General features: G+C 39.8%; 1 protein-coding gene across 1 annotated transcript; it reads left to right on the top strand.

The window, feature by feature from the left end:
* Positions 1-5: 5 nt before the first annotated feature.
* ARSK (arylsulfatase family, member K) lies at positions 6-21,859 on the top strand (the record flags this gene model as incomplete). Its single annotated transcript, XM_009868844.1, has 10 exons — positions 6-32; positions 5,453-5,582; positions 7,575-7,734; positions 11,840-12,122; positions 14,561-14,732; positions 16,122-16,346; positions 19,297-19,521; positions 19,605-19,871; positions 20,816-20,847; positions 21,746-21,859. Coding segments are annotated over 10 exons (1,635 nt in total), but the record flags the coding sequence as incomplete, so codon positions are not given.
* Positions 21,860-24,369: the final 2,510 nt, after the last annotated feature.

Here is a 24,369-nt window from a genome sequence, read left to right as displayed (position 1 = left end):
CCAGCATGGTGCTGGTGGCCTGCGACTCCTTGGTGAGTGTCCGGGGCGGGGTGGGAGCATCGGAGGGGAAAGGAGAAGGGGTGGGCAGCCGCGGGAAGGAGGGAGGGAGGGAGAGCTGTGGGGCAGTGGTACTTCGCGGTGTCCCGGCGTGACCCGGAGGTCGGAGGAGAGGTGAGTGAGGAGTGTTCCCTTGGCTCTGCCCCACGATACAAAGGCAGGCCTGCGAAAACAAGGGTGGGGATTTTTTTATTCTTCACCGTCGCCGCTTGTTGCCAATAATCGAGCTCTTGAAACTCAGGAGACCGTTATTGAGGGAGGAGACGTTGCTTTAGTCTTCATAGGGTGCTCAGTGAGAACTTCCAAAAGGCACTGGTATTTACGGTACAAAAATAACACAAATTCCACCTAACTAGTGCATAAGGTTACATTAGGCTGACACAGCAATCTCTTTGGCCTCATTGCACTTCCTGGAAGGTTTGGCTGTCTTGGGGTCTCTGTTATTTGTTTCACGTAGTACCCCAGACCCACTTTCACTGAAAGGATGTATTCCACGTGAGCTACTGGCAAAGAGGAGGTTTGTTCTTGGTAAGAAGCTTCTTTGGTTAGCTGCCATCCCAGGACAGCTCAGGATAATCCTCTAAAGTGTTTCTTTTAACATAAGATTCCTTAAACATGAGATTCTTGCAAGTGAGAAGACGTTGTCTGCATGTACAAAAAAACCCCAAGAGAGCCTGTAAATCCTTCACCAGAACATAAGATTCAGAAAGCTCAAAAGGACAAGTACATCACACGGAGTGCTTGGGACAATAAGGGCAAGCCTCCCATGTCAGTGAGACATTAGGTAACTCACGTATTCTAGACCAAACTGATCTTTCTACGCAGGAGCGTGTTTCGTACTTTCGTCAGGTGCATTCCAAGCCGTAGATTGCAGTGTGTCAGTTCCCACAGCCAGCTGTGGTCCCTTACAGCTTGTCATAGCGAGTTGGGATGGAGGGAGGCATGTCAGCAGGGCTGTGGGGCAGGGCAGCGATTAACAGAACTGACCTGGTGTGTAAAACAAATGCCTTCCTGTTAGCTTGAAAAGCAGAAAGGAAAGGAAGGTAATTAAACCTCGTTATTCTTGCCACTGTAAATCCTAAGAACGTTGTTTCCACAGCAGATGGGATGGAGAATTCCTGTAATCACAGATGACTTGTGATTCTGTGAGTTAAGCTGTTGAGCGTCGTATGTTAACTTACTCAGATTTTTGTTGGGTATAACAAATATTGCAATCAAATTGTCAGATGAATATCTACAGCTAAAAGGATAAAAGAATCAGTAGGTATATTTTAATAAATTTCTAGTGGCTTTATTACAGTGGTTCATACATTTGTTTTAACGTACAGGTGGGTAGACAAGATTTAATGTTTTTCAGTCACAAATACTAAGTGTATTTACTTGCTTGCAGCAAAAGACAGCATATTTTCACCCTTTTCTTGCCATGCTTCTATCTACCCACGCAGCAAACTAGAAATGCTTTTATGAAAGATTTACTCTGAGGAAAATTAAGGCCTCAGTTTCTCTGTCTTATCTGAGCTCTTCTTCCTGTTAAATGAAACAAAAGGTCCATTGTATCACTTCCAAGGACTTATCACATCTCATCACTTCCATTCACTGCTGAGAAATCAACACTTGGCTCCCAGTCATTTCAGATATTCCATCCTTGACTGCACAGGTCAGAGCAGCTGACTTCTTGCCTGTTGCCTGTCATTCTTGGGATGAATTCTTCCTAAGTATTTGGTAAACATGTAATGCCCTCTTTCAAACCCTTTCTTACAACATATGTTTGCTGTGATGTTAAAGCAATATCTCTGGATTTATTTTCCTTACTCTGACTCCGTTCTCTGTTTTTATTTTGAGGATAACATCTCTCTTAACATTCCAAGATAATGCATGTTTTGTAAGCGGGAATTTTTCTCCAAATTTTCAGCTTTTATTAAAAGTGTTATTTACCAATAAAATGTGAAATTTATAATGATTTCGGTCCTGAGAGTTCATCAGTGGCCAGTTTGTCTCCAGATGCTAGCAAAAGCTGCAGATAAATCTTAGTAAAGCTTCCATATGTTGTCCTGTAAACAGGAAGATTCTCATGGAATTAGTGAGATAGCCCTTACATAAGTGTAACACAAAACCCCAGGTTTTTGAGATGCTCATAAAAAAACAGTTAAGAAAAAGGTGCTGTTTCTGGAAAGCGTCCTGTTTGTGTAGTGTTTTGTGTAGTGTTTGTGTAGAAGAAGGATGTGTTGTGCTGTGTAAGTTTTTTATAGACAGATTGAAAGGCAGAGGTAGATTAATCATTTTGATTACATTGGTAGCACAGAACAGGAGGGGTTAGTTACTATTGAAACTAACAGTTTTCGGGGTGGGGGGGAGGGGGGAACAGCAAAAAACTCCACACCAAACTTGAGTCCTGCAGGCTGTTAAAGGCTCGGACTTTCATGAGAAAGTGCGCCTGCCTTTGTTATGGGTGATGCTCCCTGTGAAAGACTCACACCTGTTTTGTCAAGCGTGACAAAAAATTCCTTCTCAGTGGTGCTAGACTTCGTTTGGCCTCTAGAGCAGCAACCTCTTGCCTGAACAGCTGATTCTCCCCTGCTGTGTCACATAAAGCACCGTGCTTCTCGCAGGGCTTGCTGGTGGAATGTGCTGGCAGACGATTCACCTCCTAAATTGCCACTTGAGGTTTCCTGAGTGGAGACGGACCTTCCTTGCAGTGCAGCTCAGGTCCCTGCGTGAAATGAGCTTGCTTGTTTTACTCCAAATAATTACATGTTGCTTCAGAACTGTAAGTCCTGCACAGTTCTCGGAGAGTGGATTTCCAGAAATAGCTGTAGAGCTTCCACCTTCTCACCTTTACTTTTTTCACTGAATAGAAATGTTGCCTGTCTGTCCAGTATCAAAGACTGAACTCTTGTCTCCAGATGTTCAAAGAAATGATACCTTTATTGAAGAAACTCATGAATTTGTTGTTGACAGGGTGACATGTCCATCACGTGCTTTCTAAAGAGCACTTGCAGCCTGCAGTTCAAGTTCGTATTGTAGATCACCGCTTTATTTCTAGCTTGTCCTACCAAATGCTTGTTCTAGTTGCCATTTGTAGTAGTGTACAGAATGAGGTGACCATTCTGTGAATGGTGGCTGGGTGGCTAGAGAGGTAGTGAAGTGCTCATGCTGTAAGCTTAAAATATTTTAAACAATGACAGCATGATCGTAATCTTAACATATTTCAGTAATTTATAAGAAATGTTTCCTAATGTGGAGAACAGTTGTGCTGTGCTTAACTCCACTCCCTGCAGAAAACCTTGCAAACTCTTAATTATGTGCAGTATTTCTTGTAAATTTTGATTTTTTACAATTAGTGCCTACCCCTGGGGAATCGTGTAATGGAAGCACTAGTAACACAGACTTTAAATTCTTCAGGTTTGCTCTCATTTATTTTTGGTTTTGTTTTTTAATTTTGTCCTCTCACAAATCATTCCAGAAAATTCAACTAGTAAAAACTAAATGTGAATATGCAGAAACATAACTGCTAACGTGCAGAAACAGCATAGAATGGCATTGATAGGAAGAAAATAGGTAAAAACTGATAGGTAGCATTGTCTGATCTGTATTCTTCAGAAGCTGGAGACAGAAAGAAACACTTATCCTTTCCATTTAAGCTTGTCTTGTTTTTCATAAAGGAGGATATTATGTTAAATAAATACAATGTTTATTTCAAACAGTTATTTTCAAAACAAGTACAGTCTTTCAAAAAATGCATTTTCTTAATTAAGAAGTGTACAGGCCAGCTGTTCTCAGAACTCATACCTCCATCTGTCTGTTTTGTTCTAATCTAATAGTATTTTCTGCCATCCTTTGGAGTTTTCACTATGACTCAGATGCCTGAGAAGTGAGTGCACCTGTTTCATATGTACCATTATTTAAAGGTGAAATTTCACAGATGGTGTGGGCTTGGTCCTCCGTCGCTTAAAACTATACATGTTCTTTACATTTTGAAGTAGACAATAAAAGGTCTGTATCTGAAGCACTCATGGAGTTTTTACTAGTTGACTAAAAATACTCAAGCAATAGTAAGAGAAAGTAACTCCTATAATTCATTTATATCTTATGATTTTTGTTTATGATTCAACAGGAGCACAGTGGTCATTCAGTTCAATATTTTCTGTTGAAGAGGTAGTAGATCACTAGATTATTGTTTCCGAGATTTCTCACGTAACAAAGTACAGTAAAAGCCACAGTGCAGTTTTGTACTCAGTGTCATGTAATGGCATTGAGCAGACACTAAGAACCCTTTGTACCAAGTGAGGCTTGCTCAGTGTATGGTATGGGAAGCGTTTTTTTTGTAGGCCTGATGCCAGTAGGCTGTGTCTGGGTATAAATTACTGCTGCGTTGCAAGTGATCACACACCAGCTGTTTGCTGTGGTTTCTTGTATAGGAACTATTTACACTGAATAAAAATAATTTAAAGTAACTTGGTAGCGTGGTCTAATGCCCACATAAGGATTAGAGGTAAGTATTTGCGTGCTGGCGTTTATGATGCAGAGGCTGATGTGGTAATTTGTCTGTTGTCTTTGGAACAAGTGAGCCAGTAGCTGGTGAATTTGTAACTGGAGTTTGACTGTCAACAGTCTCCTACCAAAGAGCTGACCGGTAAGGCTGGGGCTGAACCGAGCCATTGTGCTGCACCAGGGAAAGCCGTACAAGTGGCAGGAAAAAACAGTGACCCAAAACAGCGCGGTCTGCTTGAAAACTGTTTTCACATCGTCATAGTGTTGTACAGTAAAAGTACCAACTTGAATTCTTAAGTCTTTTTAAAGTTACCTTTTTAAAAATCTAGCTAAAGAAATAGATAAAGCGAAGGGTCAAAAAAGTGTCAAAAGGGAACCACTACAAATGGCATTTCAGTGGAGGAACAGCCTTCCTTCAGCTCGTTGATCACTTTTGCAGTTCATAGTTTAAAATAAATTCACAGAGATGTGATGTGGGTGAACCATTTAAAAGAGGAAAAGGATGAGGGATCAGTTCTCCTCTCAAAGAAATACATGCCGGTGTACAGATCTGCTCCAGGATTCAGGCTGACTACTTTTCGTCTTCCACCATATCGAGCCCTCTTGAATGTGTCGTGGTAGGACCCTACTCGTGGAAGAATTGGAGCTTAGAATATGTGCAGTGCTCAAAAGGAAGTAATTTTACTGTGGAAAAAGTCCAGTTTTCTTTATTATTACTCTTTTCCATAAGTAATCCATTTTATATTGATCTAAATAAAGCTTCTTGACACTTTTTTTTCCATACCTGAGTAAAACTGGCAGTAATCAAGTAATTGTGTAATACAAGAATTGAGGAATACAAGTTCCAGGTAACAAATTTATGAAGTAACACAGCTGCTTACATACTGTTTTTCTCTGATTGCAGGATGGACGCTTGACATTTTATCCAGGAAATCAGACTGTGAAATTGCCTTTCATAAATTTTATGAAAAGATATGGCACTGTCTTCCTCAATGCCTATACGAATTCTCCAATTTGTTGTCCTTCACGGGCAGGTAGGATCAAGCAAAATGTCAGATAAATGCTTGCACGCGTCTGTTTAAATAGGTGGTAATGATGGGAAGTTTCAGATTATTGAAGTTTGGAGGATTTGTTGGAGTTTTTTTCAATGAGACTTTTTTTTTCATTTGTGCCTGAATTTATGTGGTATTCTCATGTTCAATTTGTTTTTCTTTTCTTGTATTTCTTGTGCTTCTTCCTTTTTTGTTTTGATGTGTTGTTCTCCTTACTCCAGCTATGCATGCGGTTTCAAATCTTTTTGCAAAGTCTGCTGAAGAACTGGTGGCTTTTAAAGATCTCCAGTATTTGTAGAGAAATTGTCAGTTTGTCTGCTCCAGTGCTGAAACTGTGTTCAGAATTACTGTCCCTTACCTCTACAAAGTTACTAATATAATATTCTTTCCTGTTCTCAGGAAAAAGTATTAAATAGTAACAGGTGAATGCATCAGTGGCTGTTAGCACTGTTTTATTATGACATTCCAAACACTGTTAAAGACATAAAGTACCTTTCAGTAGCTTTAACTGAATACTTCAGTATTTTTCTTTACTTACAGCAATTATTGTCCTATGTTTAATGTCACGCTTGTAGGATTTGCTGGGAAGTTGGAAGGAAGCTGTATTTAACCAAAACTTACATCTTAAAACTTTTCTAGGCCTTCAAGTTGTGGCAAAGACTCTCCAGAGATGATGCAAATGAAATTCCATCTGTAGCAGAAAGGAAGATCCCACTTTCTCTCAAGCATTAAGAAAGATAATAACATAATAATAGAAGAAGCAACCAGTCTTGACTGCAGCAGGCACACACTGTCAAATTTAGTGTTAGTGTTTGATATTCTGTTTGTTGATAACCTAGTCCTCTTTTCTGTCTCTCAGGGTCATAAGTGGGTGAGGTTGCATGAACGCATCATCAGTCTTGTTTTCTTTTTCTTGATTTTTGAGTCTTCCAGCCAGTCTTTGTTGCTGAGAACAGCAAACTTGTGCCAGGCTGTTTAAGAAATTCTGTGAAAATAGCAGCTAGCGCTCCCTATGAGGAAGAGGCTGTGTGATGAGTTAATGAATTCAACAGTTCATGGGTTCTGTTTAGCATCTTAGCTGGTCTGTCAACAGCATCATGAACCAACAGGCTATCTTTTTTTTAACCAGTAGTTCAGAGACCTACAGCAACCCAGGCAACATTTATTTTGGAGGTGTCAAGGATGATGCGAAAAGATACGGTGGGAAAGGAGGACTTTGGGCCTGGGAAAGTAGGAGTATTGCTGTGGTGTGGGGTTGAGGTTGACGCACTTGTTCGTGCTTACAGAATATTTCCATTGCCTAGAGAACAGCTTTGTTTTGTTTCAGGACTCCCTTTTACTTTAAATTAGTACTGGAAAGAGGGAATTATTCCTGACAAGCTACAAACAAACAGGAATTGGCTAATAACTTTCTGTGTGGTTCCTTTGCAGCTCTTCCCTTGGTGTCATTTCTTCTTGGCCTGTTCTTTATTGAAACCACTTTGTTTCTACAGCTGGTGGTGAAGTAGAGTACCTAAAAAGGATAAAAGAGAGGGCATATAGTATTTATGAAAATAATACACTCTAATTCCCTCCACAAACATAAAGTCCCATTAAAATCTAACTGAAGTAAGGGAGATAATACCCTGGAACACATGTGAATACATGACTGTTTCATCAGGATCTGTACTACCATGGCATTTTCTTTCTGCAATCAAAAAGAATATTTACTGATCTACAGAAAACCTTGATTTAATGATTGCATAGCACATGCAAATGTGGGTCTGCCTTCTGGGATTCTTGGGATTTTTTTTTTGGTAAATGTTACTACTCATGTTAATAATTAAAATAAGATTTGGGAGAGTAAAATTTTGTTATTGGATCACAATGTGGAGTTTTTACCTTTAAAATAATGAGACGGTTGATCCCTTCTCAAGTATATTCAGCTTACACTTATACATAAAAAAATGCATCTCTCTTCTTTTTTTGTCTCAGCTATGTGGAGTGGTCTTTTCACTCATTTAACAGAATCTTGGAATAACTTCAAAGGTCTAAATCCAGATTACGTAACGTGGATGGATCTCATGGAGAAGCATGGATACCGCACCCAGAAGTATGGGAAACTGGACTACACCTCTGGACATCATTCAGTAAGGTAATCGAATAGATTCTCCCACTGTTAAGTGGGCAGATGTGAATAAATCAAGTGGTTTCTGTCTCTGATAGAAACAGTAGTAGCTTTAACTTGAAAGAAATTGTGTTAGTAACCTAGCAGGGTTCTGTCCTGCAATGTTATGCAGAAGCAAACCTGTAGCTGGAAGATGAATATCAAGAGTCTGGTTTTGCTCCTTGTAAATGAAAGCTATTTTTGATTGAAATTTATAAATCATTTTTGTCTTGTCTTGAGACTTCCTGGCTTAATTACACTAGCAGTGTAGAAAAAGCAGAACAAAGAAAGATGTTTGATAATACTTGAATATTAAATCCATCATCACAAAACATGAGGTGGTTTTAGTTTTTTGAAGGCTGTGTTTTCACAGACTTGTGTTGTTGTGGTGGGATGACCCAGGCTGGATGCCCGCTGCCCACCAAAGCCACTCTGTTGTCGTCCTCCTCAGCTGGACAAAGTGGAGAAAAGGTACTGAAAATGCTCATCGGTTGACATGAGGGTAGGGAGAAATCATTCACCAATTACTGTCATGGGAAAAACAGACTCAACTTGGGAAAATTAATTTATTACCAATCAAAATCAGTGTAGGGCAATGAAAAATTGACCCAAATCTTAAAATACCTTCTCCTCAGCCCTCCCTTCTCCCCAGGCTTAGTTTCACTCCCAATCTTCTCCACCTTCTCCCTCCCAGCGGCTCAGGGGGTCGGGGAATGGGGGCTGTGGTCAGTTCCTCCCACCACTCCCTCCTCCTCAGTGGGAGGGCTCCTCACCCTCTTCCCCTGCTCCAGCCTGGGCTCCCTCCTGCAGGAGATCATCCTCCCTGACCTTCTCCAACGCGAGTCCTTCCCACGGGAGACAATTCTTCCCGAACAGCTCCAGCGTGGGTCCCTCACAGGGTCCCAGGTCCTGCCAGCAACCCTGCTCCAGCACGGGCTCCTCTCTCCATTGGGTCCTGCCAGGAGCTGCTCCAGCGCGGACTTCCCACGGGTCACAGCCTCCCTCAGGCGTCCAGCATGGGGTCCAGCGCGGGCTGCGGGTGGCCGTCAGCTCGACCAAGGGCCTCTGTGCTCCACAGGTGGCATCTGCTCCAGCACCTGCAGCACCTCCTCCCCCTCCTTCTTCACTGACCTGGGTGCCTGCAGGGGAGTTTCTCTCGCGTGTTCTCACTCCTCTAGCTAAAATTCCAGAGGAACTTTTTCCCCGCTTCTGCAGAACGTTATTCCAGAGGCACCAGGACTAGTGGTGACGATCGGGGCCTTGGCCAGTGCTGGGTCCATCTTGGAGCTGGCTGGCCTGGGCTCTCTTCACCTGGAGGAAGCTTCTGCTGGCTTCTCACAAAAACCACCCCATAGCTTCCCCTGCTACCAAACCCTTGCCATGCAAACCCAGTGCATCTGTACTTCCTATGCTGCAAAGCTTTCTTTACCAAAAAAAAAACGTTACTAGAATTACAGCAATTTGTGAAAAATACTAAAACATTTAGAGACTAACTGCATTATATTCAGAAATATTAAGAAAAATGTGTCTGGGCAATTGGGACAAAATACAGTTTCTTCCTTTAGTATAGTTTTTATGAAGAAGCACTATCTCCCTGATTAATAATGATGTTTGTTGCTGAAATAATAATAAAGAGTAGCTTCTTCTTCGATATTCAACAGGTTTGAGTGACTTAAAATTTCCTTACTTCCCTCACTAAAATGACCAATCAGACATTCAGAGGTCATATTAGTAGTTAATAGTGTGTTGCACATGCACACTGCTTTTCATCTCCAAAAGACATTATAAATTGTACCCACTTCAGAATACAGCCATAGTAGTAAAACTGTCAAAAACAAAAGAAGGCACTTTTTCCCCTTTTCTCATATACCAATTCTACACTGGAAGTAAAAGATTATTCAAATACAGACTCGCAGCAAAAACTTCATGTTTACTTCATTTACCAGACAGTGTACATATCTGTTTACTACTGATCCATCTGTCTTGTCTCTGTCTGCAGTTCTTAGTAACTTAGCATCTAACTAGGTACAGATGGGCGTCCAACCTCTAGTCTTTTTTCTGAAGACTGCATTGTTCTGGATTATTCTTGATTTTTTTTTTTCCCCCAGGAAAAAACAATTACAAGCCTCTGCTTCAGGTCAAAGAGACACATGTCTGTCCTTTCGAGTGTGGGTGGCCTTCTCCACTTACAATTTAAAATAGATTTAGTTACTGACTGTCATGTAATTACCTTCACTTGATTTAAGGATGGTGTTAGTTTGTTAAGCTTTATCTTCTGTGTTGCGTAGCTGTACTCCCATCCTTTATTTATCGTCTTGTTTTTTCACTGCATGTATTTTAGTCCCTGGAGTACTGTCTGCTAGCAAAGGAAATATAGAATCTCAGAATCACAGGATGGCTCGGGTTGGCAGGGACCTTGAAGCCCACCCAGTTGCGCCCCGGTGCCCTGGCCAGGGACCCCTCTCAGCAGAGCAGGTTGCTCCAAGCCCCGTCCAACCTGGCTTTGAGATCCCCCTTCATTCTCACTGAAAGTCTTGAAAATTAAGACTAATTTCTGAAGCTTTTGAATAATTATCTGTCAAGTTATTGCTCTTGCCTTTTAAATTCAAGATTTGAATTTTGTATTTCCCCCTTTTTCAACTCTCCACTTGACTTTTTGAGGAATCTTGTTCTGACCTATCTTTTTCTCCTCTTCTGCCTGAGGATCAATTTTCCTCATGGATGTCTCAAAACATCTTTGTTGCTTCAGAATGTGGAAAAGGTCTGAAGTGGGTTTTTTAGGGGGGGTTGGTGGTTTGGGGTTTTGTTCAGTTTGGGGAGGGGTATTTTGTTTATTAGTTTGTTTGGTTTTTTACTTGATCCTAACCTCAATCTGTCTGGATAGCTGGACTGGCCTGTGGCCTACATAATAATGTTTTCTGTATAAGTCACTGTTAGGACACCAGATGCTATTTGACCCGCCAACTCACCCCCTTACTGTCATTTCATTTTAATGTTTATGAAATGTACATCCTGTATAGACCATCTAGCTACCTAATTTGTTAAAGTAATTTGTTTAAGCCAATTTACCTTGAAAATATGAGCCTAAACAAGAAGTTAAAACAATAAAAAAAAAAGTTACAGATAATTCTGAATAGTTTTTTTCTAAAGATTAAAAGTGCACTGGTAAAATTCCTGTGGTGACAAAGCTGGTTACATGCTCTTTAAACAATAATAATGCTGCGTTTTGATGACAATACATGTTCAAACAGTTTCATATTTTCTTTTATCCTTTCCTTGGTTACACTGAAATTGCCATGAACAAAATCAACATCAGTCAAGGTCGTAAATGGACTGTTTCCTCCCAAACCTTTTACATGGCAGTTGTGGTGTCATTCCCTTTGGCAAAGAATTGAGGACATCGGCAGCTCAGATTTCTCAGTGTTTTAGAGAGGCAACAATTGTCATGATGTTAGAAAATCTGTTTGAAAAATATTTTATCATTGAAGTGTTGTCTTTTTTTCCCCCTTCTTGCATTCTGTACACCCTTCTCTGATACTCCCTTTTTTGATGACACTTATCAACTATATCAAAATTGTACAAGATAAAACACTCTTACAGATTTTTGTCATAAGCGATAAGTGTTTCAAAATGTTATGATAGTATAATCCAAAACCAGAACATTGCTTCTAAAGACAACCTCTCCAGACAAGTTATTCTCCAGAGGACTTTTTCAAGTAACAAAAATCAAAGGCGCTCTTCACCAGGTAAGCAGTTTGTGAATCCATGCCAGAATGGGGAGCAGTGTCAATAAGGTGGAGATGCTATTTCTAAATTTTATTTTTTAGATGTGAGAAGAACCATTCGGACATGAAGTTATGATAAATATGAAGATTCAGAAGCAGAAAAAAAATGGCTAAATCTTTGAGTATAAAATAGATGCACAACAGCTATTGATCAATTGAGTCACAAATCTCCTTTATGTAGAAATTGCAAATAGATTGCAGCTATGAGTATAGGGGAGGTCCTTCAGGAATTCTTAATTCTCTTGACTTGGAAGAATAGTGAAGAAAACGTTCTTCACTGAGTATGTATTCTGTGCATATATTTTCAGTAACCGTGTGGAAGCTTGGACTAGGGATGTTGACTTTCTGCTCCGGCAAGAAGGCAGACCCATGGTGAATCTTACTGGTGATATGAAGCATGTGAGAGTGATGGAAAAAGACTGGCAGAATACTGATAAAGCAGTGAATTGGATAAAGGAAGAAGCCATTAACCTTACTCAGCCATTTGTTCTTTACTTGGGACTAAATTTGCCACACCCATATCCATCTCCCTATGCGGGAGAAAATTTTGGAGCCTCTACATTTTTAACATCTCCCTATTGGCTTGAAAAGGTATGCAAAGATGAAATTTAGATATGTTTATTTATAACTCTACTTATTACGAACTGTATTTAATTCCTAGCATGATTTTTCAAGTTAGACCTGGTTTTGATATTTCTGTACACAGTGAGATAGTACTGGGATGAGATGTTAGATTTCTGTTTTAAATCTAAACAAACAGAAGTGAAGAATAACTGGTGTAGGAGAGGGTTTGTAGTTACTAAATCAATAAAGAAATTTGGAGTTCAGTGGCTAGAAACACATTAAATGGAGAATCAAATGGTTGCTATACTTCGCTGCAATTTTTTTTTCAGTAGCAGTCTGAACTTCATTATTTTAGCATTCTGTATTGTGGTTGTTATAAGTGATGCTGTATGTTATCACTCGCTCTCCAGTTTTCCTACAATATGAACGTATAATGGGAAATAGCAGAAGTCTTTCTTTTCTGTTTACTGCTTTCCATGCTACTGTAGGTTTTCATTGGTTTTAGAGTGCAGAAAAGTCTCATTATGTCCATATGTAGAAAGCTAACAGATAGTGCTCCATTCCAAAAAATGTAGGTTTTGTTTGGTTTTTTTTCTCTGTATCTTATGTGACCTCCAGGTGCCATTATCTGTCATAAAAATGTAGTCACAACTGCTTTCACTGTGTTAAGATTCTCTGCAGCTGAAGAACTGAGAATTAGGTTTGAAAAGACTTTATGGTTATTTTTTAAAAAATGCAGTTTATGTAACTTATTCTTTTCTCCGGGGAAACTGCAAAATCTCTTTAGGTTCAACAAAAATACGAGAATTTAGAACTTTCTAGGTGCTAATTGCTAGGTTAGACATGTCTTGGGAAGTAGGGGTATCTTTTTTTCAAGTCACAGACAGAATTAAAACATGTCTGGCAAATTTTTGTCATCCTTAACCCAGTTAGAGTACTTAAACTCTGTAGTTTGCTGAGATCCCATCCACCACTACATACACATACGTGATTATGTGAACCACTTATTACCATTTATTGATCATCAGCTGATTCTTCTGGAACGTATCTGTGTTTCAGCTGTGGAAGAAGCAGTCTGAAAATTACAGAGATCAATCTCATGAAGTTTGAGTGCACAAATCAAGAATTTGAATTACATTATATGTTTACTGGGAAGCTAATATAGAACAGAGTATCAACACAGTATGTTTATGAAACCCTGTGTTGCTAAGCAGATGGTCTCCTGTATTTTGCACAAGGTGGCACTTTTTCAGGGCACAAGGCTTCTTGTCTAGCTATGAATTAGGACAGACAGACAAATGGACTATGACACTGTGAATCCTTAAAATCAGGTTGTAGTCCTGTGGTAAAGGCTTTAGTCTTCAAACGAATACAGAGGAACACATTTTGCTTCCGTTACATATTAAGCAACTAATAAGAACCATTTGAGAAGTCTAAAATATGACTTTATGTAGCCACGGACCTTCAGTGATCTGAAGGCGACTGAAGCAATCATCTGCTATTATTTTAATCTTCCACGATTTCTTCTTGCAGGCTGTCTTCTACAGGGCCTAAGGAAACTCAAGTTTTGAGGTTTCTGTTTGACTTTTACAAAGCTTCATCCCTATGGGCACTTCAACTCCTGGTGTCTTACCAACTGTTTAGGTGGCTTAAAATATCTACTAGATAACTCAACAGATAATTTTTAAGTCTACAATACAGAAGTAATTAACTGTTAAATGCAGCAGTTACGACACCTCAGGCTAAATGTGTGTGTCAAACTTCCAGGCTCTAACGCTGGTACTGCAGCACACAGTATCTGTCAGCATGGCTGTTTGAATATACAAATCCAGCATCACTTTTCATTGGTTGGCTCCTACTTTTTCGTCTCAGACGGATCTTACACTTCTTTATAACAAAATGTATGGACAGCTGTAAAACCATGTAGAAAAGTATTAGAAAATTGGGCTAATGTAGTGCATTCTTTTTATTGGGATGTCAAGACTTTTTATCCACTGCCCTGGAGACCTTCCCAGGCTAAATCAATTTATTTCCATGGTGTTCTGTAGGTTCACATAACACCTCATCTTTTTGATCCGTTCAGTCTATGGTTATCCTATAGTTAATGAGACAGTGTGCTGGTACTTTTATACTTACTGCAGAGCACAGTTCTAGAAGACTGTTGTGCAGTATCTCTCTTGAAAAAAAGATGTCAGCTGCTAAAGCACATATTTCTGGCTCCTAGCCGTAGTTTCTAGGTAATTTTTATAGCTCTTTTCAAAATGACTTGGTACCTATGGAAGCAGAGGGGAAGTATAGAGGAGGTAGCAGCACCATATAACGGGTAAGCCTCTGGTGTTTCCTGGACCACAAATTAAGAACTGTGAATTTATGCTAAAGTGTTCTAAATTAAATCTGAGGGTTTTTTTAAAAAAAAAATGTTTAATTCAGTTGCTAAAGTAATGTTAATTTCCTCTTATTTTTAGGTAACTTACGAAGCTATTAAAATTCCCAAGTGGTCTTCTCTTTCAGAGATGCATCCGGTAGACTATTACTCATCTTACACCAAGAACTGCACAGGGGAGTTTACAAAGCAAGAAGTGAGAAATATTAGAGCATTTTATTATGCCATGTGTGCAGAAACAGATGCCATGCTAGGTAGGTAATGTTTCATTATGCAGTTCTGATTTTCTTAAGAAAATGCTGATAGGCCTGGTCTTCTGGAAAAAAAAAAACCCACAGCACAGTTAAGATCTGGAAGTAAGTCATGTGGATGTTGCTTCATCAGTCTATAGGATAAATGACTGGATAGCTTTTAAGATGATTGCAAAGACATTTCAGAGCACTTTGAAAAGTATTCACAACCACCAGCCAGAGACCCTGTAAAAGCCCAGTAGCTGCAGCAAAACGATGCTTGACCCATGTACTAGAGGAGCTAAATACTCTTTGATTAAATGCTGACTGAAATAGTGGAAGCATTTGTGAAGGGTACAGACAGAGCTTAGAGGAAAGATAAATTCTAGGGCATAAGCAGTTTCCTTGGAGATTGATATCAAATGCATAAGATGGATGACAGCTGTTAGGGATAGAACAATAAGATTACCGTTGAAATCTCCCTTAGCAGCGTGGTATACTAAAATAAGAAGAAAAAAAGAAGTAATTAGGCATTCAGAATTCTTCCTAGTTTGCACTAAGGTCTGTATACATGAAAATTTTATTGCAAATTGGTCTTCATTTACAGTATTTAATTCCTCGATTTAGCAAGGGTCTGAAGGAAGAATAGTTTCCTTGCCTTCTAATACGAAATTCATTAATAAATAATCTTTTTAGCAATACTAGAATGATAAAGTAATTTAAAATACACAGAATTACTCTTCCACATTTTATGAAAGTAGAGAGATCAACAGGAGCCTAACTGTTTCAGGGAATGCAGGAGTTGCTAAGTAACTGCACTGGAGTTTAGTTGGGTAACATAACTTTTTAACTAGCCTGTTTAAGCAAGAATGATCTTAGTGTTTTAATGTTAAAGATGCATAAGTGCTTTGCTTCATTGCCAGCTTCCTTGGTCTCAGCGCTGTCTTTGTTACACGAATGTTTGTGCAAGGGGCTGCTGTGGGGATGTAGGCACAGGAGGGAGAAACTTCGCTGACTGTGTGAGGTGGGTGCTGTTAAGAGGAGTCCTTCACCCCTAAATCTCGTGTCAGGGCTTCTGCTGACCTATTTTACTGCTGTTGGAATAACTATTATTAGTTATGCTAGAAATTAAACAAAAGTGACGACAGTGAAAATGCAGCTTGTCTTGTGGCACATCTTTGCCTTTTGAAATTGATGACGGTTCTTTTTCAGTGCTCTAGACCCCTGCAGCTCAGTGATGACTGTACATTATTCTGGGCCCAACACCTCATGCTCTGCCTCCTGTGGCAGAGAGAGGAGTTTCCAGCCCTCCAACTAGAATCTCCGAGGGTTTGCTGTGGTATCTTGTGGTACAGAAGTTGGAAGCATGTATAGTTTGGATGTATTCTTTTCAGTATCTTTTTCTTATTGCAGGTGAGATTATTTCAGCTCTAAGAGATACTGGGCTTCTCAAAGACACAATAGTTATATTCACTGCAGATCATGGAGAACTTGCTATGGAGCACCGACAGTTCTATAAAATGAGCATGTATGAAGGAAGTTCCCATGTTCCTCTTTTAGTTATGGGGCCAGGTGTAAAACAGCAGCAGCAAATACCAAATTTGGTGTCTCTCGTGGATATATATCCTACTATGCTTGGTGAGTTAAGTAATTTCAAATATTTTTTCCCCAGTTAATAGCTACTGTGATGCATTTGTACTAGTCAGAATTATGTCTCCACTTTGTGACACAATGTGGTAACACAACAGGAGATAAGTTTATCTGTGGAGCATACATACAGACTTAATACAAATGCAAAAAACAGATGTAAAAATTAAGTAAAGGAGCTGATGATGTTCCGTATTACTGTTATCAGCACAATTACGTGAATTATTATATATAGTGTTACTTGTTACAAAAAAAAAAAAAGCTGATAAAACACAGTTAGATGCTTTTTAGATATAAGTAATACTTACTGGTCTTCATACCTAATAGTTTACTGTAGAAATTACAGAGTAAATGCATCCAGAAATGAGATTTAACAGAAAAGTATGGCAGGTTCCTTAACTTTTCAAAGGAATATCCCTTGTGAAGAGTCATATGGGAAAAATGTGATAAAGGTTTTGTATAGGAAATGTGCAGTTGATCTAGGCAAGGTAGTAAGATCTGACCATGGATATATATTCTTACCTTCTTGGATGTGGAAACACTCGTTGTGGAGCAGAGAATCAAACAAAAAGGACTGATATCAAATTTCTTACAAATGGAAATCGCTTTTAAGAGTGAATTTCTGTACAGTTACCTGTGATCATGAAAGGTCATGCAGGAGGTGAATCTCATTGGAACTAAACATTAGGTGAAGTCGCTGTTTGAGGCTTTATCTGGGATCTTTTAGGCTACTAGTCCGTGAAATATTCTTTTCAATGCAGTCTTCAAAGCTTGCTCTTTAAGAAGTGTCATTTGTACACTACAGTTGCTTGGAGAATGTGAGACAGTAGATATACTATACTTGTAGCAGTAATATCCAGTGAACAATCCTCTTCTGTATTGTTTTTAGCTGATTTTCTAAAAACAGAACAAAAGTATTTATCTGCCTATCTCTTCTCAAAACTTACTGAGCTTAAAATAAGTTATAATCTTAGTAGCTTCCTCTTCCAAATTCTGATATAAAACTTTTATATATACAAGTAATCTATATTAGATATGGTTCTTATGTAAGTTGTGGCATCATGTATGAAGAGTTTAAAAAATCTCATTTTTTCTTCTTTGTGCCTTTTCCCCACATAACATAATTGGTCAGGCGGTTTAACATTCTTTCTTCTTGTTGTTTTCCTTCTTTTTTTTTTTATTTCCCAGAACTTCGTGTTTGTAAATCCTTTCCTTCTGTTCTGGCACTTCCCCTTTCCTGTAAAATCTGAATGTCAGAAAAGACAAGTAAGCCAAGATGAATGTGAAAATGTGAAGAATCGTCTCTGTTGCCTCTTGTGTCTTCAGGCTGCATGCTGCTGGTGATTAGTGAGGAAACAGATTTCAACTCTTTTTTCCATGATAAATGTAATCCTTGTGCTTCGTGTTGTCTCAGGGCAATAATCTCTCTTAAGATGCCATTCTAATGCTTTTCTTAATACTTCATCCTCTACTGACTTCGAGATTAGGTGTGCCCTGTGGCCAGTGTGGTACAGATGTTTTGATTCCAGCAGAATCTGTGTGACACGGGTAATCCAGCCAGGAGCACAGCAGCCCTTCAGGTTTTCAACAGGTTGTAGCATAACCTTTCCTGCAGACAGTGCAGGCTTTGCTGCTCTGGATGCAAGTATGTTTGTCGGAACAGCAGAAGCTAAGGAAGGTGCCAGGCTAGAGCGTTCTTTATGTGTGAAGAATGCAGAATAATTAGGCATTCAGATTGTTGCAATTAAGAGCATTACTGGTTTAGGGTCATCGAAGGCCCATGTCTGTTTTTCATTTGTTCAAATCTAGTATGTGTTTGAATTTTTAGCCCACACACTGGAAGCTACTGGGTTTACATGTTACAGGTCTTTCTAATGCTTCCTCAAATGCTGGCCTTTTTATTTACCAGAGGAAGAACTGCAGGGATATAGAAGCATAGAGTCATAGAATCGTTCAGGTTGGAAAAGACCCCTGGGATCATTGAGTCCAACTACAAACCCTACTCTGCAAAGCTCACGCCTAAACCATCTCCCCAACACCGCATCTCATCGACCTTTAAACACCTCCAGGGATGGGGACTCCACCACCTCCCTGGGCAGCCTGTGCCAATCTCTGACCACTCTTCCTGGGAAAAAGTTTTTCCTAATTTCCCCTGTTGCAGTCTGAAGCCGTTCCCTCTTGTTCTATCACTAATTACCCGTGAGAAGAGACCAGCACCAACCTCTCTATGTCCTTTCAGGCAGTTGTAGAGTGAAGAGATCTCCCCTCAGCCTCCTCTTCAAACTTACCCAGCTCCTTCAATCATTTTTCGTAAGATTTATTCTCCAGGACCTTCCTCAGCTTCGTCACCCTCCTCTGCACTCGCGCCAGCCCCTTGAGGTGGCCAAAACTGGACACGACACTCAAGGTGTGGCATCACCAGTGCCCAGTACAGGGGGACAATCACCTCCCTACTCCTGCTGGTCACACTATTTCTAATACAAGCCAGGATGCCACTGGTCTTCTTGGCCACGCTGCTGACTCATGTTGGATATGGACCTGTTAGTGTCCTTTCAAGCTGTGACAATCTTTTTCTCCTACCTGAAGCGGTCAGAGCAGAAGGAAGGGCATAAAACCATGATTAAAAAAAAATTTAAAGCACCCAGTTATCACTGGAGACTACCATGATGTGTTTTATCACCCATTAAAAATCGACTTAGACATAGTTGTTTCTGCTGCAGATCAGGATGGAGGGCTGCCGACCTTGGACAGTTCCTTAAGGATGGTTTCTGGGGTTTTTTTTTAATATTTGTGTATTTTTCTGTTCCTGTGTTCTACAAGGAGAATAATTAGGAATGCAAGTGTCCTTATTGTAATAGCATTTATGTTCAAGCACTATGTCAGGCTTTTTTAATCACAGCGACTGCAGTAGCCTTTTTTGACTTTGCGTATCTTTGCTCAGACATTGCGAGAATTCCTGCCCCACAGAACCTCAGTGGATATTCTCTTATACCACTGCTACATGGAAAAGCTGAAAACGAAGTGTCCCCTCGAAGGCCTCGTCCCTCGTGGGTGCTGAGTGAGTTCCACGGGTGCAATGTGAATTCTTCCACATACATGCTTCGAACGGGCAAGTGGAAATACATTGCCTACTCCGACGGCCGTTCAGTGCTTCCACAACTGTTTGGTACGTTACAACTTTTATGTCCCAACCGATTAATTTACTTAAAACGCAAACTGGCTGTGTAACTGGCTTTTTGTTTGTTGCAGACCTTTCTGACGACCCAGACGAGCTAACAAACGTTGCTATAAAATTCCCAGTAATTGCACATTCCTTGGACAAAATGCTCCGCTCTGTAGTAGACTACCCAAAGGTTTCTTCTTCTGTTCACGAGTATAACAAAAAGCAGTTTATCAGTTGGAAAGAAAGTTTGGGTCAGAATTACTCTGATGTTATTGCCAACCTTAGGTGGCATCAAGACTGGTTAAAGGAACCAAAAAAATATGAGAATGCGATTGACAAGTGGCTTAGTCAAAGTAAGTAAATGAAAGCAAGCTAGATTTACTGTAACTGAGAATATGGAAACATTCTGAACTTGTAATATCATGCTGTATTTCAGGTGTTACAGTTGTCTTATAACAGCTGTTGAAAGCAAAGATCCTCAGATAATTTGTACATTGTGTAAGAAAGCCAAAAGCATTTTATGTAACTATCCTGCCAACAAATCTAGGGTTTTTACAGGCTATAATTCTGTAGCACTTGGGTATACATGGGAAGGATAGTACCTAAGTACTAACTGTACTTATGGAATATTAAGCTGGTTGCAAAAATGCAGAGTATTAGTCATTAGAACTCAGTTGGAATTTCCATTTCTAAGGACAGGATTGTAAAATTTTGGGTAGTAGGATACCAGTTACGCTGGAATGTGCTGGAGCCAAATTTCCATCAGGTGGATTTTAAGTCTGCAATGCATACACAGTCATCCACTGCAGAGAAGCTGTAGTGGTTAAAATATAATAAAGTTTGCCAGTATTATTGGTCTGAACATAGATACAGATTATTCAAGTCAGCATCCCTGTTCTATACACTTTTCCAAGATCTGCCATATAATCTCTTGCTTTTGGCTCCGGAATTTAATCACTCCTTGATGTCTGAAATTTCGCATAGGCTGTTAATGGGACGTGTGCAAGTGAAGAGGAATCTGATCTCTGGTCACTGTCAGAAATTAAAAAAAAACAACAAAGCACAAAACCTCTAACCAAACCTGCAAGTAGAGTTCTCTGAGAAGCAATAATGTGGTTTCGTAGTTTAAGATGAAAACTGCTTTAATAAATCTGCATTACACAGTTGGATTCTGCAGGTAGATGTTTTAATGTGCATTAGCAACTGGAGAACTGGAACCTGCGGTGTATACAGAGGAGATGCACTTGAAGCTTGCAGGGAAAGTTAACATCAGAATACTATTTCACGTTTTTTTCAGGGCTGCGACAAAAAAAGAAGTTTTGGAAGAAGGTGAGATTTAGCTAGTAACTGTTCCACTTAAAGAGAAACATAATTGTAGCAGCATTTATGTTTGCTTATTCTTGAAGATAGTTATTGCTGCTATAGTAACAATTCAGGATGACATTATATTTCATTCCTAAATGCCTTCTGGAATCTGTAATGAAATACTCATCAGTAGCAGTAAGCTAGTAAAAATAAACATGAGAAATAAATCTATTTTCTGATAGCTAAGCACTCCACATGCATTTCATAAAGAACTTAACACACAAGAATCAGGTACGTATTTATGAATGTTTTAGGTGTTAGATACTTCTGTGTTCATAAATCATTAAGGCTAACCTTATACTACTTTCTGCTGTGGTAGCCTTTTTTGCCTTCTTTTCTTTTTTATGGGGATCAGCAAATGAATTGTTAAAAAAAACTTCAAACACTGTAGCACGTCGTTATAATTCTTGCTAAAATGAGTTCAGATAGTGGTGAAATTATTTAAACAAAAAACACATCTTAGCAGTGAAATGTACACTGGCTGCATAAGTAGAGAAAATAAATAGATCCATACGAACGCTTCTGCAGGAGGGAAAAGAAAAATATAATTGATCACTTTCTAGAAGACTGGACAGAATGCTGTACATTGTACAGAACATAGCAAAATAAAAGTGTGGTGAACTGGATTTGTTGTGTGTGTATGGGGTTTTTTTTAATGGCATTTGAATGTTTTAAGAAATTACTGGAAAATGTTTGAAGAAGTTACTAGGGAAATTTGTGTTTTATCGCTTCTGTGGACAGTGCTTCCATGAGCTTTTAAGATGTACTTCTTAACATGCTCCTCTCACTAAAGTGCAGTTTCTGATAATCTGGGAAAGGGAAAAAATTCAGAAACAACTCTTACCGTAATTCCTTGCAACAGCTTCTTACGATTGTGCAAAGCAGCCTGGTGCACGGGAGCAGGTTTCCAGGTAACGTAAGAAACCCCGGGAACGTGCTGGTTCGCAGAGCGGAGGTGGAATGTCAGGAGTTGGAGGTATGTCAGATGGTGGTCACATCTGAAGTTGGTGTGTCTAATCTAGTACTTCTGTCTGTGCCTTGTCTTCTTAAAAAGCTTCTTTTAAAAAGAAAACACTGACTTGTTTGCTAAGGGCAGAACTTTGACTTTTTCAAGTTGCTTATTTGAGTGTGAACCTTCGTTCTGAAGAGTTGGAGACAGCAAAAGCCCCTGATGCCCTCCTACCTTCAGTTGCAGTGAGCAGTCTATCTGTGTCGGTTCAAAACTGAGCTAATTGATGTCCAATACAGATATATTTAACAATGTGGTCATATTCAGTTACTGTCTTGGTTATGCTAACACATCTGCATTATTGTAATGTGAATCAAAGTTTGCAACATGTGGAGCTGACCAGCTAACCAAGGGAAGAAAAATCTCATCACAGTGGACGAGTTATGCAGGATTAACACTGAAGAGACGTTGGGGTGTGAAAGGGAGGAGGGAGGATGGAACCGCAGCAGGTTCAAGCACAGTCATGACACGGAACCATAGAATTAAATTTGGAAAAGGCCTCTGAGATCATCAAGTTGATGCAGCCTCTTGAGATTTACCTGAGATGACCAAGGGCATTGGCCTCCTAGGTTTTGAACCATTCTTAAATGCTTACAAAGGCAGGAGGGGTACCACTGTCCCGATGAACAAAAATGGGAAATATTTTTATAAATACAAGGTCCTAGCGGTCACTGGGGAAGTAAGAGACTGCCACTGTGAATTTCCCAACAAACCACATGAAAACAATCATCTGCTGCCTTTGCCAGGATAACTGACATAGTCAGTATGGAAAAAAAAAAGTAGGGAAATACAGAATTTGAGTGCACGTGGAGCAATAGCCTCTCTGTACTTATTTTAAGCACGCCATGGAAATCGAGTCTGGGTAGAATTACTCTTAAGTTGACTAAAATCAAACTCTAGTAGATGCTGAAAATGAAAAAGTGGGAAGGCTGATCAAATGAGGTCTGCAAGAATTTGATGTAGTACTGTTTGCTGCTTTTTCAGTCAGTAATTTGAATGCAGAAGCAGGCACTTTTTTCTTAATAAACATGAGAAAACACACCCTGGGAGAGCTATCAGCACTTCTGAGAATAGGCTGAAATTCAAGGTCTTGATTAGCTGGAAAAATGGTCGGAAACCAATCAGGTAAAAAGGTGTCATGCATTAGTTAAAGGTCAAAATAAAAGGGAGAGGGGAAAATGCTAAAGCAGTGAACAACAAGCCTGGCTGCAGTTTTGCAGAAAAACGAACAAAAAAAAAAACAACAAAAACCCACAAACTTGCACATCTGGAGATTTTAGAGCACCAGATGCAGAATATGAACCAACAGCATGACAGGTGACAATGGAAATAAGTGACTTTCAAGGGTGATTTAGAGGACTGTATGTAAGACACAAGAGGGCATTACTTTATTCTTCTTAACACTAGTGAGTCCTTGGGATATCGTCTCTGCTTTTTGTGGCTTTTGGATTTTAAGGACGTAAACAGATGAGGATTCAGAGGAAAATAATACAAATAAGTGACTTGTGAATCATACTAGGTTTGTTTCAGCCATCAGAGAAACCTTGACAAGTCCTCACCTATGAATAAGGCTCATATAAGAGCTTGGCAAAGGCTGACAACAAGAGCAGAAGAATAAATTTATCAGGCAGGGCTGTTCTGATTAGCTGTTCGGAGGGAAAAAAAAAATAAAAAAGCCTCTGGTTCTGTGTCACTGAACCAGTCACCAAATTTAAAAAAAAAAAAAAAAAAAAGGAAAAACCCTGCAGAAGAGCTTGTGCAAGGAGGAGCTTTGTCCCGAACTGACCCTCCTTGTTCTTCATCTTAGTGTTCGACCCCCATGTTTGCATGCTGCTGCAGGTGTCAACATGACAAAAAAATACTCAGCTGGTCAAGTGGGTGTACCAATAAAACCAGAGCTCATTGAAAAGGACGTGGTCTCAGAGAAGTATTCCTGCATGGCTCTGACTTAACATGCTACACAGGAATGAATACGTTTTAGAACGCTTTTTGCCCCATTTTGCACACGTTGCAGCATGCCCATTACAGCCCCCTGCTCCGTCTATGCAGCGAATTAGTTAATTCACCAAACGGTCACATCCACTCTTTTCTAGGGTATTCGAACAACAGCAACGACTTCCCCCAAAAAAAGAAAAAAAAAAGAAAGGAAAAAATAAAAAGAAGCAGAATTTATTGGGCTGACCGGTTTTATTAATGAACGAGGCATCATGAAATCCACAAAGTACGACCAAAATACTCATAAAGGCTTTGTGAGGACTGCAGGTCAGCCGGGCTATCAAGCGAAACAAGGTTCGGGCGCTGAGCACAAGCAGCCGCCGCCCCGATGGTTTTGCCTTCTTTCGAGACACGAAAACGCGACAGAAACGTTTATTTTATCTTGCTTTAAAAAAAGGAAATATATCCTCCAAGCTCAACCACCGCTAAGGTAAAACACACCGGGCACCGCCCTGTCCCCTCCTCGGCGGCTTTTCCCTGAC

This window comes from Apaloderma vittatum, unplaced genomic scaffold, assembly GCF_000703405.1.
Source record: "Apaloderma vittatum isolate BGI_N311 unplaced genomic scaffold, ASM70340v1 scaffold21014, whole genome shotgun sequence".
In the NCBI taxonomy this organism is placed as follows: domain Eukaryota; kingdom Metazoa; phylum Chordata; class Aves; order Trogoniformes; family Trogonidae; genus Apaloderma; species Apaloderma vittatum.
This window is presented reverse-complemented; position numbering and strand designations above follow the sequence as displayed.